Genomic DNA, 12,246 nt, shown 5'->3' with positions numbered 1-12,246 from the left:
CTCCCTCCCCACTCACCCACTTGCTGGCCTAAATAGTCCATCTGTTACTCCGCTGTGGAAATGACAGTGCTGTTGACACTCTCTCTAGCTTTATGACTCTTATGATAACACCAGTGCTGGGCGGATGTGTTTATCCAGTCATACTGGGCGTTCAGGAACAAAGAAAGTGCATCATTATAAATACATTTCCTGTCGATCATGAAAGACTTTTTCGTCTAAACCTCCACATTCGTTACTGCAGATTCTGATTTAAATATGTGAATTAGATAAGAGCAGCAACTTTTTCCAAAGCTGGTATATCAAGTGCACCGCTCTTTTTTTTTTTGCGTTGAAGTTGTCGACTATATAACATTCTTCAAACCTGTACATTTGTCTTTAAAGTGAGATATAAGAATACAGATTTACCTCATAGTTTTAGATATCATTTTGTCGACAATTCTTAATCCCATAATAATTACCCAACTAGACCAGCTGAGCATCGTCCTCTTCCTTTGTATCAAACATCCTGTTTTCAGTTTTCTATCGAGACTTATCTTGTGATTCCTCATTGTGCAAAAAGAGACTTTGATTTGGAAAAAAAAGAAATCTTAGAATCTGTTGTTCATGCTGTTGGTTTGAACTATTCTCTACTATATGTGAAATGTTTGAACATTTAAAACGTACAATGATTATGATGATTTTTGTGTTTTTTGGGATGTTTTTATAGAAGCCATTAAAGGTCTCTACCATCTATTTCTTTCATGTGATTTGAATTTACCGTTTTCATAAGTGTGAAACAAATGAAATAAAATAAAAATTAAAAATAACTAAGCGCTGGTGCACTCATAATGAGCGTTACCTGAGCATTAGACGGAGATGTTCCTGGTCACCAATCACATCGTACTTTAGAGAGAACACCAGATGTCCAAGGGCACTGTCCACTGAATAGTAATTAAAGTGTTCCTGAGGGCACAGCACAAGGATACGGCCATTAATCTCTGTCAGGAACAGGACACACACACACACACACACACACACACACACACACACACACGCATGACACTTGTGCATGCGCTCCAGTCATTATCCAATCCTTCGAATCTGAGTACTTTTTCTAGTTCTGTTTCACTTCGGCTACAGGCAGATCAAATTTGTTCTTATTATGCCGGTGTAAGAACAGCTGGCGAAGCCTAATGCGTCTTCATTAGCAACAGTGCATGAGGTGCCAAACAGTGAGGCTGGTATATTCTATCGGGATATGCTTGTTACTTATTCATTTCATTACTTTAACGAGCGAGAAGTGAAATTGATTGTGAAATTTTCTATTCGACTAATGAGGCTCATTTGAGGAGGAAGGAAGCTGTTATAATGAGGGTCGATCATGAGTCTGACTCCAGCAATATCACTCTTTGAACACACGTTTTAAAAAGCTGAAGATTTTTACTTTATGGCTCAATAAACGAGACCGTCGGATGATCCTATCATTATGTTTTTATTGCATGATTGCGGAGATGGAAAGTGAACACGGCAAAACTACAACATCTGGAAAAATCGAATGAAAAGCAGAGATGGAGAAGTACAAGCTCAGCTAAGGAGGAGACCTGGGAATATGCACGGAAACTACAGGTTCTATCACACCAATCATAATAACATAATTTAGCACTAACATCAAAATGTTGGGGTAGATGTGATGAGAACGATGCATCGATTTGTCATATTTTAATGGTTTTGCCCAACGTCAAAAACTTCCTGAATTATGATGTAGAATTTGTATTTCTTGTAGAATACCAACATACATTTAATGCATGCTTATATGCATTTTTATGTATATATTTTTTTTTATATAATTTGTATTCCTGTTTTGAAACCTATGTATGAATTCTAGTTTCAGAAAGCATGCCCATGCTTCCACAACTGGAAAAGAAATAATAGGGAAAATTCAAACTATGGAGAAAATTACATTTAATTTAAGAGAAAATTTACAACTACATGAAAGACGATGACGGAAATGTTTCGCTGTGATAAACAACCATATGTGCATGAACTTAACATAAAAAATGACCTCACTGAATGTTGTTCCCTATTCTCTTTATACATGTCTTTCCTGTGTTGTATATTCTTTGTTTTAATCTCAACATTAGTGTTTTCATAAAAGGTAGTCTTTGAGCTTGCTAACCTTGCCCAGAAAGTGTTTCCGGAAGAGTGTCGCCGTCGTATTACATTCCAGCTTGGTGCGGGTGTTCGGGGACAGCGGCTGCGGCCGTTCCGTCTCCGCCGCGTAACTCATCTCATGGTTCGTCCCTTCGATCCAGTAACCCCCAAACTGCGGCAGGAGGATGAGAGGAAAGGGACTTTTTCTGCCCAACACCTGTCCCCAAAAGTGCAGAATAAACAAGGGTGAAGAAACAGAAACGCCGTAAACCTGAAAGTGATTTCAGGACAACGAATGAGACGCAAGTGATGTGCAAAAGCACTGATGGTGAGAAGTGCAACGGCAGCACTTCATCATCCTACCTCGTGGACACTTGGGTATGGAATATAATCCTCCTCAGTCTGGAAAAAAAGAACCAACAGAGAAAAAAAAAAAAGCTTTGTTTCCTCGTCAAAGAGTAAAAATACCCACACTGTCCAACTCTATAATCCCAAAGGACACAGATTCAGAGTAATTGCATAACTGTTATGCAATGAAAATCAGTTTGGCAACAATCAACGCTTGATCAAAGTATTGCTATTATTTGGCACATTGATGCTTCAAAAATACTGTATTACATTATTGTCATGTCCTGTTAAATTGTTTTCTTGCTAGGAATTCACCATTTCGGTCTGCGGAGCATAGCATCAGAGGCTATATGATTCTGAATCCTAACTAAGTCTGCCGGTTTAAAAGGCTTCAGAGCATGTCCCCTGCATTATGAATAATATTGCGCGACGCTGTGTGCTGAAGTAATCAAGCCTGTCTGGCAGAGCGAGATATGGCGGTCGCGAGACAATGGGCACGTCACGTGAATAACGCCGTGTCTCTGCACGGGGGAGTCGAACCTTGAGTGGGGGAGGAAAGGTGCACCTCTGCTCATCCATCCTGTTGCCCTACAAGAGGAGAGGGTGAGATAAGAAAACCAGACAGAGAGAGAGAGAGAGAGAGAGAGAGAGAGAGAGAAAGGGGGTCACGCTCAGTCATCAACACAGCGGCCGCTTTCGCATTTCAAACAAAGTCAACACAATTATGTTAATTCGTACACTTGTTTTTGATTAGACACACAAAACAATTTGCATAATAATCATGTCCTGAAAGACCACAACAAAACAAACCAACAGAGAATTATCATCCTCATTACATAATGACACAGTTTTCCCCCCCGAGAGATATACGTTTGCAGCAGGCGACCAAGCAAAGTCAGAGAGGGGACAGATGGAAAGACACAGAGAGACGTCACAAAAGACAATTTAGGGACGCTAAAGAGCAGCTAAAGAGCAGGCGTTTGGGAGCGACTGAAACGTCTGTTAGCGCACAGAGGCAGTGTGGTAATAAGACTCCTGGGATTCAAAATATGCCGAGCTAAGTGGCAACTTTTTTTTTTTAAATATTCAGTTATACTACCAGTCAATGCCAGACGTACAAGATGCTGTGGCCACTGAAAGCTGTCATGACTGTATTTTAAATCAGCAATTTTGACGAACAATCACCAACTTTGTATGTTGAATGATTCGAATGAACATCAGAAACCAGGAGTTTTTTTTTTATGAGGTGAGATAATAAGCTTACAGCGCTGTCAGCCAGTGTTACAATCAGAATGTTAACGGCTGAGAAACACATGTAACGCCGTGACAAATCTCCTCTGAGACCACATGACTCAGGATCCCTCTCAACGTACAGAACGCACGGGAGCATTGAGGCCGAGCAGAGGGCCAAAGTGCGGCAGAATTGGAAAGAACTCACTGGTTAGTTGCGTGGCGAGTGCAGCTCAGAAAGCCGAGACAAAGCACGAAGATAAACGCGCCGTCTTACCTGCATCTTTTCGATCATTTCAAATAAACCTGGCGTCTGGAGAGAGGAGAGTGAGATGAAACGTTTTGAGATCAGTTGTTGGCAGCTGAGCTTAATTGATTGACTCTGATTGTTTGAGTTTGTTAAAAATGCAATAAATATGGAAGCATTTCATGTATGATGTTTGACAGAGGTTATGCATGAACAATTATTTCTTGTGTGTGAACACAAAGAAAAGTGCCGTATGTTACTCTACATAGTGACGGTTAACCGCTTAGGGTCAATTAGACACCGGAAAGGTCTCACTGCCTGTTAGACTTCATGAACAAGTTGCATAACTCCAAAAACAGAAATCTAAATAGACTTATGTGAGATTTTGGAGTGATAATGCTGCATAAACAAGTATAGTTATCACAGATATAAAGAACATGGCAATCCTTCGTATTTAACCAAACGTAACGGGACATTTTCTGTAAAAAAAAGTTCACGTTTATCTGCAATTAACATGAAAGTTGGACATTTTGATGACATACTACGGCGATAAAACTTCCAGCATCCCAAACAGAACATTATGGTAAATTGCTTAAACATTCTCAAGTCACTGCTGTATATTAGACGTTGGTAAAACACAAATGTTCCGTATACGTTGTTCCCACGACGCCAACATTCAGACTTATGTTTACTTAACTAATAATAATAATAATTATTACTATTATAATTGTACCTGGTTGCAGCATGTGATCTCTTGCCTCTCTCTTGTGGTTTGTCACACTATCACACTGCCATTTCCCACATTGAACACATGCCTAATTATTTAGATCCGGCTGCTGAGGCATTTCAAATTTCACATACAAAACTTGCATCAGTTGAGCGAGCGACGACTCTCCCTTGCTGGCAGTCCAGGGAAACGTGGGTCCGAGGCGCTCAGTAAAGCCTGACACAGTCAAACAGATTGTGTACAGAGCAATCTCGTCTGGGCTTTCAGCGCGAGTATGAGTAAAGTCCTCCGCCATGTGCAAACAATAGGCTGCCACGAACCCTGAAAGTAAATAACACCAGCTTCGACGACATTAACTAGAGATTAGAACGAGAGGAGCTGAGCCACGTATCGCGTTTGGACTCAAACAACATCTGCATTGGCCATAAAACCCCAAAAAGCACAGGTAACGGCCATCCGTTACTAAAATAAAACCACCTGTTAATAGAACTAGAAACGTTCACCCTGCAAACAGTTGTCCTTTGCAGTCGTAACTTTAATCTCAATTTGGAGAGGCAGTTGTCCAAGTCTCTGCGGAAATTGCTGACAAATGCCCGCTTTAGTTTTGCCACCTGGTGAAGTTTTCCATCCAGCATGTTTCTAAAGCAAAGCTACTTACAAGGCTGGGTTTCCTCCAGTGTGCCTTCGTCACCGTTGGAGCGCGACTTTTAGCCATTTGTAACTCTTCTAAAAAAAACGACACACACACACACACCGGCGTCCTTTGCAGCTTCAAAAGGAGGATTCTCGACCGACTTCAGGTTCGGATTAAACTCGCTCTCTGACTGCTGTGCCTTCGCCGAACTGTGGACAACTTGACGACGTCCCGCTGCGACACCTAAGGTAAAGCTGCATCCCTGCTGAGTGCGACCACACGACTGAAGAGTTGGCTCAGACTGAAAGTCGAAGACGAGATCCACAGGCTCTCCCGGTGCGTGCTCTAAACATACAACACCATCAACATGTGTATGTCTCAGGTTGCATATGTGAAGGCCCCTGCTGCTGGTGCTTGAAGTTTAGAGCAGTAATCCTCTGACTGACGGTCGTGGTCTTGTCCTCTGCTGATCTTACCCTCTCACTGCGTAGCAGTGCGGGAAGAAAACTAAACCACATATCATCCACCTCTTTATCACCAACCGTATCTTGACTTAGGATGACAGGTGGCCACAGGTGGAGTCCAACTTACTCTCACAGACCTTAAAACAATCTCCTGTTCACAAGAGAACTACACGGGCAGTCCGGCTACACTATAGGCTCCCAAAAAAATATAGAATGGGTGCAAATGTTGAGGAAGTTAGGAGATCACAAGCTGGGGAACAAAATGATGTGGAACATGTAAAGAGATGGGTGGAGCAAAGCTCGTTTTAGCAGAAGAAAACGGAGGTGACCAGAGTGGAGGAGGTGTGGGGATCCAGAGAGGGGGAGCCAGGCTAGCATTCGGTGCAGGTGTTAGCGCTTAGACCTTTCATCGTGAGAGCTGATAGTCTCATCACTGTGGCAAGAGGCAAGACCATCTATCTCTCTCTCTCTCTCTCCTCCAGGCTTCTCAGGTGCAACTCCGTGCGTCCTCACAGAGACAATTCTGTCTTTGACCAGCTGCAAAAGGCTGAAGTGCATCATAAGGAGGTTCTTAGTTCTGGACGTTTAGGATCTCACTGTCGTCACAAGTTTATGGAGGACTATTGGGAAAAAAACCTGTTTTTATGGTAACACTAAAATATCAAGGGTGAGGCAACACCGGACAGGGTGTGTGTGTGTGTGTGTGTGTGTGTGTGTGTGTGTGTGTGTGTGTGTGTTGTTTTAAGCACAGAAGCATCTGAGCATTGTCTTATCCTGAAATACTTTCACTATTTCTTTATTTTTAATTAAATTGGTGATCGGGAACTGTGAAGCAAACTCCGAAGATGATGATGACCGTTGTGTGTTTGATGTCTCTCAGAACTATGCAACATTATTAACATGACAATAAAGACGTACTCAGAGCTTAACTTTTACTTACTAAATGGCACCGAGCTGCTTTCCACCCACCGAGTCCACCGGAGTAGTTTGAATTAGGCGCTGACCATAAGACCTGCTTGGGTTAATTGCAGATTGACCTGGTTTTCGCAGAGCTCTGATTAAAGCGATACGCTCCTTTTGTGTCTTGCCCACCAAGCCCTTATTATACTACAGTACATCACATTACCATGCCGCCCCTCAATATTTTCATCAAATGCCGAATTGCAAATCGAAGATTGGTTAAATAAAACAGGGTTTTTGGAGACCAAATATTAACCCTAACTGGCTGCCGACACCCTTTAGAGCGCTTGAAAATAAGTGTTCTCTTCTGTCCAATTACAAACCAATTCCACTGTTTCTCCACCAGGGTGTGAAGAGCAATGGAGGCTGTGAGCCAAGGTTGGAATACCTTTATTGGTTGTATATGGCTTCAATGTTAAGCAATCTGTAGACAGACTGAAGTTTAAAAAAAAACCCTCTCCTCATGTATGACTAATTGTAACTAGTGTGTGTGTGTGTGCAGCACCTACAGATGGTGTGGGCTGCAGGGATCAGGAGTGACTGTTAAACACCCCAACCTCCAAATTCTCCTTTAATCCCTTTCTCTTCCCACTCCCGCTGCTCTACCCAGATCAAGTCAGATTGAAAGAAGCGTAAGCCCCATCCAAAGTGTGAGAGACCTTATTAAACCAGTCTGACGTGAGTGAGATTGTATCCACTTTTAATCACCGCCAAGCTCAGCTTTGTTCAGTTTTTAAGTTCCCAAAATATCAGGAAAAAAAAAGCAGGCTGGGCATGGCTGGTTTTTCCACGTCAGGCGCTCATTACAGCAAATAACACGAGCCAAAAGGTGGGCATGGAGATTCTGACAGCGTGAAGGATACGATGCGTCACTGTAACGATCTAAATAGATTCGTTGAAATGATCTCCTCACATTCTGCCCTTTACATTCTGCTTCTACAATCTAAGTCTTTTCCTGATATGATTTCCTCTGAAAGGAAGAATAATAGATCGAGCTAAGCAGATTTATAAACGGTAAAATAAATATTTCAGTGAACTGGAGAACAGCTGAATGAGACCCTCTTGCAGTGAATCTCACAAATGGCCGAAAATTTATTGCTGGCTAAAAAAAAATGGGTTTAAAAGGGGAGAAATTGGCACATATTTCGCTTGCCGTTAAAAAAAAAAAAAGCCAGAAAAAAAAGTATGATTTTTAAATGACGCTGAAGCAAAACTGTCTCGTTGCTTAGACACAACTAGACAACAATTGAACCCCGCACAAAGACTGATTACACATGAATGACTTTCCTACGTGACGGTGGGGGCGACGAATTCTTTTGATTTAAAAAAATGACAGTCGCTCAGACAAGTCGTACTTTTGTTTGCTTTGATGGCATCAGACTTGTTAGGCTTGGGTTTGAGAAATTGTCGTCATCAAGCTGACAAAACATTTCCTGACAAAAATAGATCTGTATTAATTGAATCGGGCGAAGATAATCGTCCCAGACGACGAAGCTCCGTGCTCTCTAATTACATAAGTTAAACAAAGGAAGACAAGAATACAACAACAACAAAAAAAAATCCAAGTAACACTGCAAGCAGAAGGTCTGGGTCCGATCCAGTCACGACAGATTAAATCCAGACAGAACACAGACAGAAGCAGGTGTGGAGACAAAATGAGCAGAGACGACGAGCAAAGATCGCACAGAGGTCCGTCAGATGAGGTCAGGGGTCGTTCTCCTCCTACCTTGTGGAACGGCGAGGTGGTGTACGGGACCGTAGGCTGGAACAGCTGGGGCTCTAGTGCTGCAGACATTCGCGGGTCACTCCCATCTTGTTTCCTACGATCGGACACATGAAGGAGAACATTCAGTCAGGGATGGTCCCGACCCAGTTTGAGATCAAGCGAAAGGACAACAGAATGCATTCGTATCTGAGGCATTGCAATGGCCTTAAGCCCAGAGACAGAAGGGTTTTTTTATTAAATTATCTTAATTATCTATTATGTTATTGATCCGTTCTTTCTTGTTATCAATGTCTCTAGAAAGTGAAGCAAGTAAGTGTTCAAATCTGACATGGTTTAAAGAAAATGTATCATTTTTAAGAGATACAAAATGGAATCTTATAAGTAGCTTTTCTCACCGGGAATCATCTGTTTTGCCTTATATGCATAGATATGTGGTAGAAGGTTAAACCTGGTGGTTCAGATGCTTTCCTCTCCCCTAAATGCATTCATTTTAAGTTTAAAATATCTAAAATAAATAACACTCATAGCTGTCAAGGAGCCTACGAGTTTGTTTCGAAACACAAAAAGTCAATATACAATTTCTTCTCTTTTTAAAAAAAAAAAAGAAAACTTTGTCGCCAAAAAATATGAAATCATATTCCTCTGAGGAGGTTCTTCAGTTCTTTTAGAGAACACGCTGCTATTCACAAAGCTTCAGGGATTAAGGGACACACACAACCCACAGCTTCACATGTATCCCAACTCTCTGGAGTAACACATGGCTAATGCAAAACCCAACAATACTGTCGTACATCCTTTGCGCCAAACTCAATATCTCTACCGGGGCGATTTATCCCCACAGGACCACAGGTCGATACACCCACTTACCATGGTTCCCTATTGACAACCGGCCGTTTTGCAGAACAGCCTTTCAATTTGTGTGATAAATTCAATCTATTTCAAACACATAAAGCCATTTATCGCTACGGGAGCGGATCTGAAATCCATGGGAAGCAGTGACAGTGCAAAGTGAAATATGCGCATCGCTGTCCGTCACATTGATTATATGAGTGAGTGTATGACGCTGTGTCGCTCTGGTGCTGAGGCTGTGAAGAAGACAAAGACAGATGCTCAAGTGGGAACAGTGACGGAGATGAGAATCTCTCCGCGGAGTCTACTCAGAATCAAACACATATATATATATATATATATATAGGTGAATGGGAACAGATATTATGAAGCTTTTTTTTCTCAGCAGGCTCACTAAACATGAAGGAGGTGATGAGCCCCAGCAGCAGCAGCAGCATCTCTCCCACGGGAAAACAGTACCCAACGGGGCATCAGCTGCCCTGAACCCTTAATTAGAACTGATGCATAATAGATGGATTCAGGACACACACACACACACACACACACACACATATGTAAAAGAAAAGGCTTTCATTTCAGTTGGTTTGAAGACAGATATTGTATTATATCGCAAAGAGGTAATACTTGTTTGCATGCATCGATAGTCTAAAGTCGTACTGCGTACATGACAACTGTAGCCTCGCATACACTCAGCATCAAAAACACACATCAAAGTAAAAAGAGGCGGAAGAGACGTCCTGCTCAGTCCATCGCAAACTCGTCCTCCATCACGAGCATGTTGTGCCAGGACACATCACACACCGCTGTTCACACACACACACACACACACACACACACACACACACACACACCTGCCTGCTCTGCTTGGCATTACCGCGTAAAACCCTCCCGCGGATCAGTTTGCATCACTAAGCCACGGCTTCATCCAATCACCACAACAAATTACATAACACACACCCCAGCTGGTTAGCGATGCAGCAGCGGAGGAGTCACGCAGCGTGTCATCGGGGCGAACCTGACGTCCTGCCGCGTGGAGCCGAGCGGCAAAACTTACTCACACACACACACAGCAAGGCAGCTGGACGCTCCCAGGGAAGTCCGGACGCTGACCAGCACTCTGACAGATGACTCACTGTCTACGCTTCTCCTCTAGTAAAGCTCTCCCTCTCTCTCTTTCACAGCTAGCTCCTCTCTCTCTCTCTCTCTCTCTCTCTCTCTCTCTCTCTCCTCCTCTCTCCGTTTACGCTTCTCTCTCTTTCTCTCTAGCTTCAGTTCACTTGCTGCTTTCCATCAGTCGTTCACCTGCTGGCCTCAGCTCTTCAGAGTGTCGCACACTCTCAGTGAGCATCCTCATCCTCTCCGCCGCTGATTCTCCTCCCTCCCTCACTCTCCCTCCCTCACACTCTCTCTCTCTCTCTCTCTCTCTCTCTCTCTCTCTCTCTCTCTCTCTCTCTCTCTCTCCTCCCACTCAGTCTCTCACACACACATATGCACTCTTTAGTTGTCACTTGCTCTCATCTCCACCCTCTCCGTTCTCAAGCTCAACCATGCATGATGTGGTGCTACTTGCCCGAAATCCTCCCCCCACCCCCCCCCAACCACCAACACCACTCCCCTTATATCCTTCAAAGAGAGGAGACCCTCCCCCCCTCATCATCCATTTAGGGGCCGACTGAAGTCTGCCGCTGAGAAAGAGAAAGGAAAGAAGGGCTGATTAGGGTAACAGGCGTTACCTTCAATCCCCACACTGCCTCATGAGCCAGCTAGGGCTGTTGCTGTGGCAACCACATCCGCCACACGTGAGAAAGAAGGAGAAAAAAAAAAAACATTCAAATTCATGCTCATTATAATATGACATGAACGATTATGTCCAACATTTAGCTCCCAGAGGTGAACAGGCGTTGCAGCCTCCTGCAGAGTTTGTGCAAATGTTTTTAATGACTCTAATAAGTGTCATTGAATCCCCGGTGAACATGTGCGTTTCCCCCACTAAGCTACCATTCCCAGTTCCCAGTAGACCTGTGACTAATGTCACCTATGCCGCCTTCTCCCGCTAAATCGCTGCTAAACAATATTCTATGCGGTGTCGGCTCATCTGTCGAGCTTCTCAATGAAAAAGCATGCACCTAAGACTAAAGTATGTGTATGTGTGTGTGTGTGTGTGTGTGTGTGTGTGTGTGTGTGTGTGTGTGTTCAGTACGTGTCAGACATGAAGAGATAACAAGGGATTAGAGCACAGTCCTCATGTGCACCATTAGGAGCTGTGTATTGTGATAAACAAAACAAATAATCCTCTCACTGTCCAAAGCTTACTGGTAAAATAATGCATTATATCATTGGAGAAAAACTTTAATATTGAGCAGATTAGCAGTGATTTGTAGCGACGTCCCGCTCTGGTGGCACAATAATCTTTTAAACCCCTTGAGCAAAGACTGCAGATGTTATATATGAGGGTCATTTTTTTCGGGGGGCTCAGGACCAAGAGGTGTGGGGTTTAAAAAAAATGAAATTGTTGTCTGTGACGGCTTTTGTCAATAGTGCTTATAGATAAAAACACATTATCGGATAAGAGCAGGCAGACTGTTGTTTAGACCTGGATCTGGTCCCTGTCAAATCAAGGCCACATGGGTTTGGACTGGCGGTCTGAGAGAGGACTCAACACTCCTGCACGCTGACGAGATAATACATAAAAGAACAACAACAACAAGAAGAAAAGCCATGTGGAGCTTTATTTTTTATCTCCAGTGAACAAAGATGGTTTGGTTTTAAATTGGGAGTATCCATCCAGCTCCAATGGCCTTTGAACAATCCCGGAGTAAATTCCGTTTCCGATCGGCACCCGCCTCTGCAAAGGATTCCCATCCCATTATCCTGGTGAAACGGCCTGTGGTCACTCCCCTTGTCCCGCCCTTAATCCTTATCCTCTGAGAA

At 43.1% G+C, this 12,246-nt stretch overlaps 1 protein-coding gene across 10 annotated transcripts in view; it reads right to left on the bottom strand.

The window, feature by feature from the left end:
- Nucleotides 1-12,246, bottom strand: part of LOC137873419 (rap1 GTPase-activating protein 1-like) — a 43,454-nt gene that overhangs the window by 11,884 nt on the left and 19,324 nt on the right. For 8 of the 10 annotated variants that reach the window (XM_068711650.1, XM_068711655.1, XM_068711649.1 and 5 more), the window contains exons 3-8: nucleotides 8,467-8,560; nucleotides 3,986-4,021; nucleotides 3,019-3,066; nucleotides 2,494-2,532; nucleotides 2,156-2,347; nucleotides 839-942 (exon numbers count right to left, since the gene is read on the bottom strand). In XM_068711650.1, the coding sequence (XP_068567751.1) occupies nucleotides 839-942; nucleotides 2,156-2,347; nucleotides 2,494-2,532; nucleotides 3,019-3,066; nucleotides 3,986-4,021; nucleotides 8,467-8,560 (513 nt within the window). The remainder of the gene's footprint in view (nucleotides 1-838; nucleotides 943-2,155; nucleotides 2,348-2,493; nucleotides 2,533-3,018; nucleotides 3,067-3,985; nucleotides 4,022-8,466; nucleotides 8,561-12,246) is intronic. The other 2 variants (XM_068711653.1, XM_068711652.1) reach the window with 1 other exon arrangement.

This window comes from Cebidichthys violaceus, unplaced genomic scaffold (genome assembly GCF_023349555.1).
Source record: "Cebidichthys violaceus isolate CVI_PGR_0920_01 unplaced genomic scaffold, fCebVio1.0.p SCAF_165, whole genome shotgun sequence".
Classification (NCBI taxonomy): domain Eukaryota; kingdom Metazoa; phylum Chordata; class Actinopteri; order Perciformes; family Stichaeidae; genus Cebidichthys; species Cebidichthys violaceus.
Note: the sequence above shows the minus strand (reverse complement) of the source record. Positions and strands in the feature narration are given on the sequence as shown.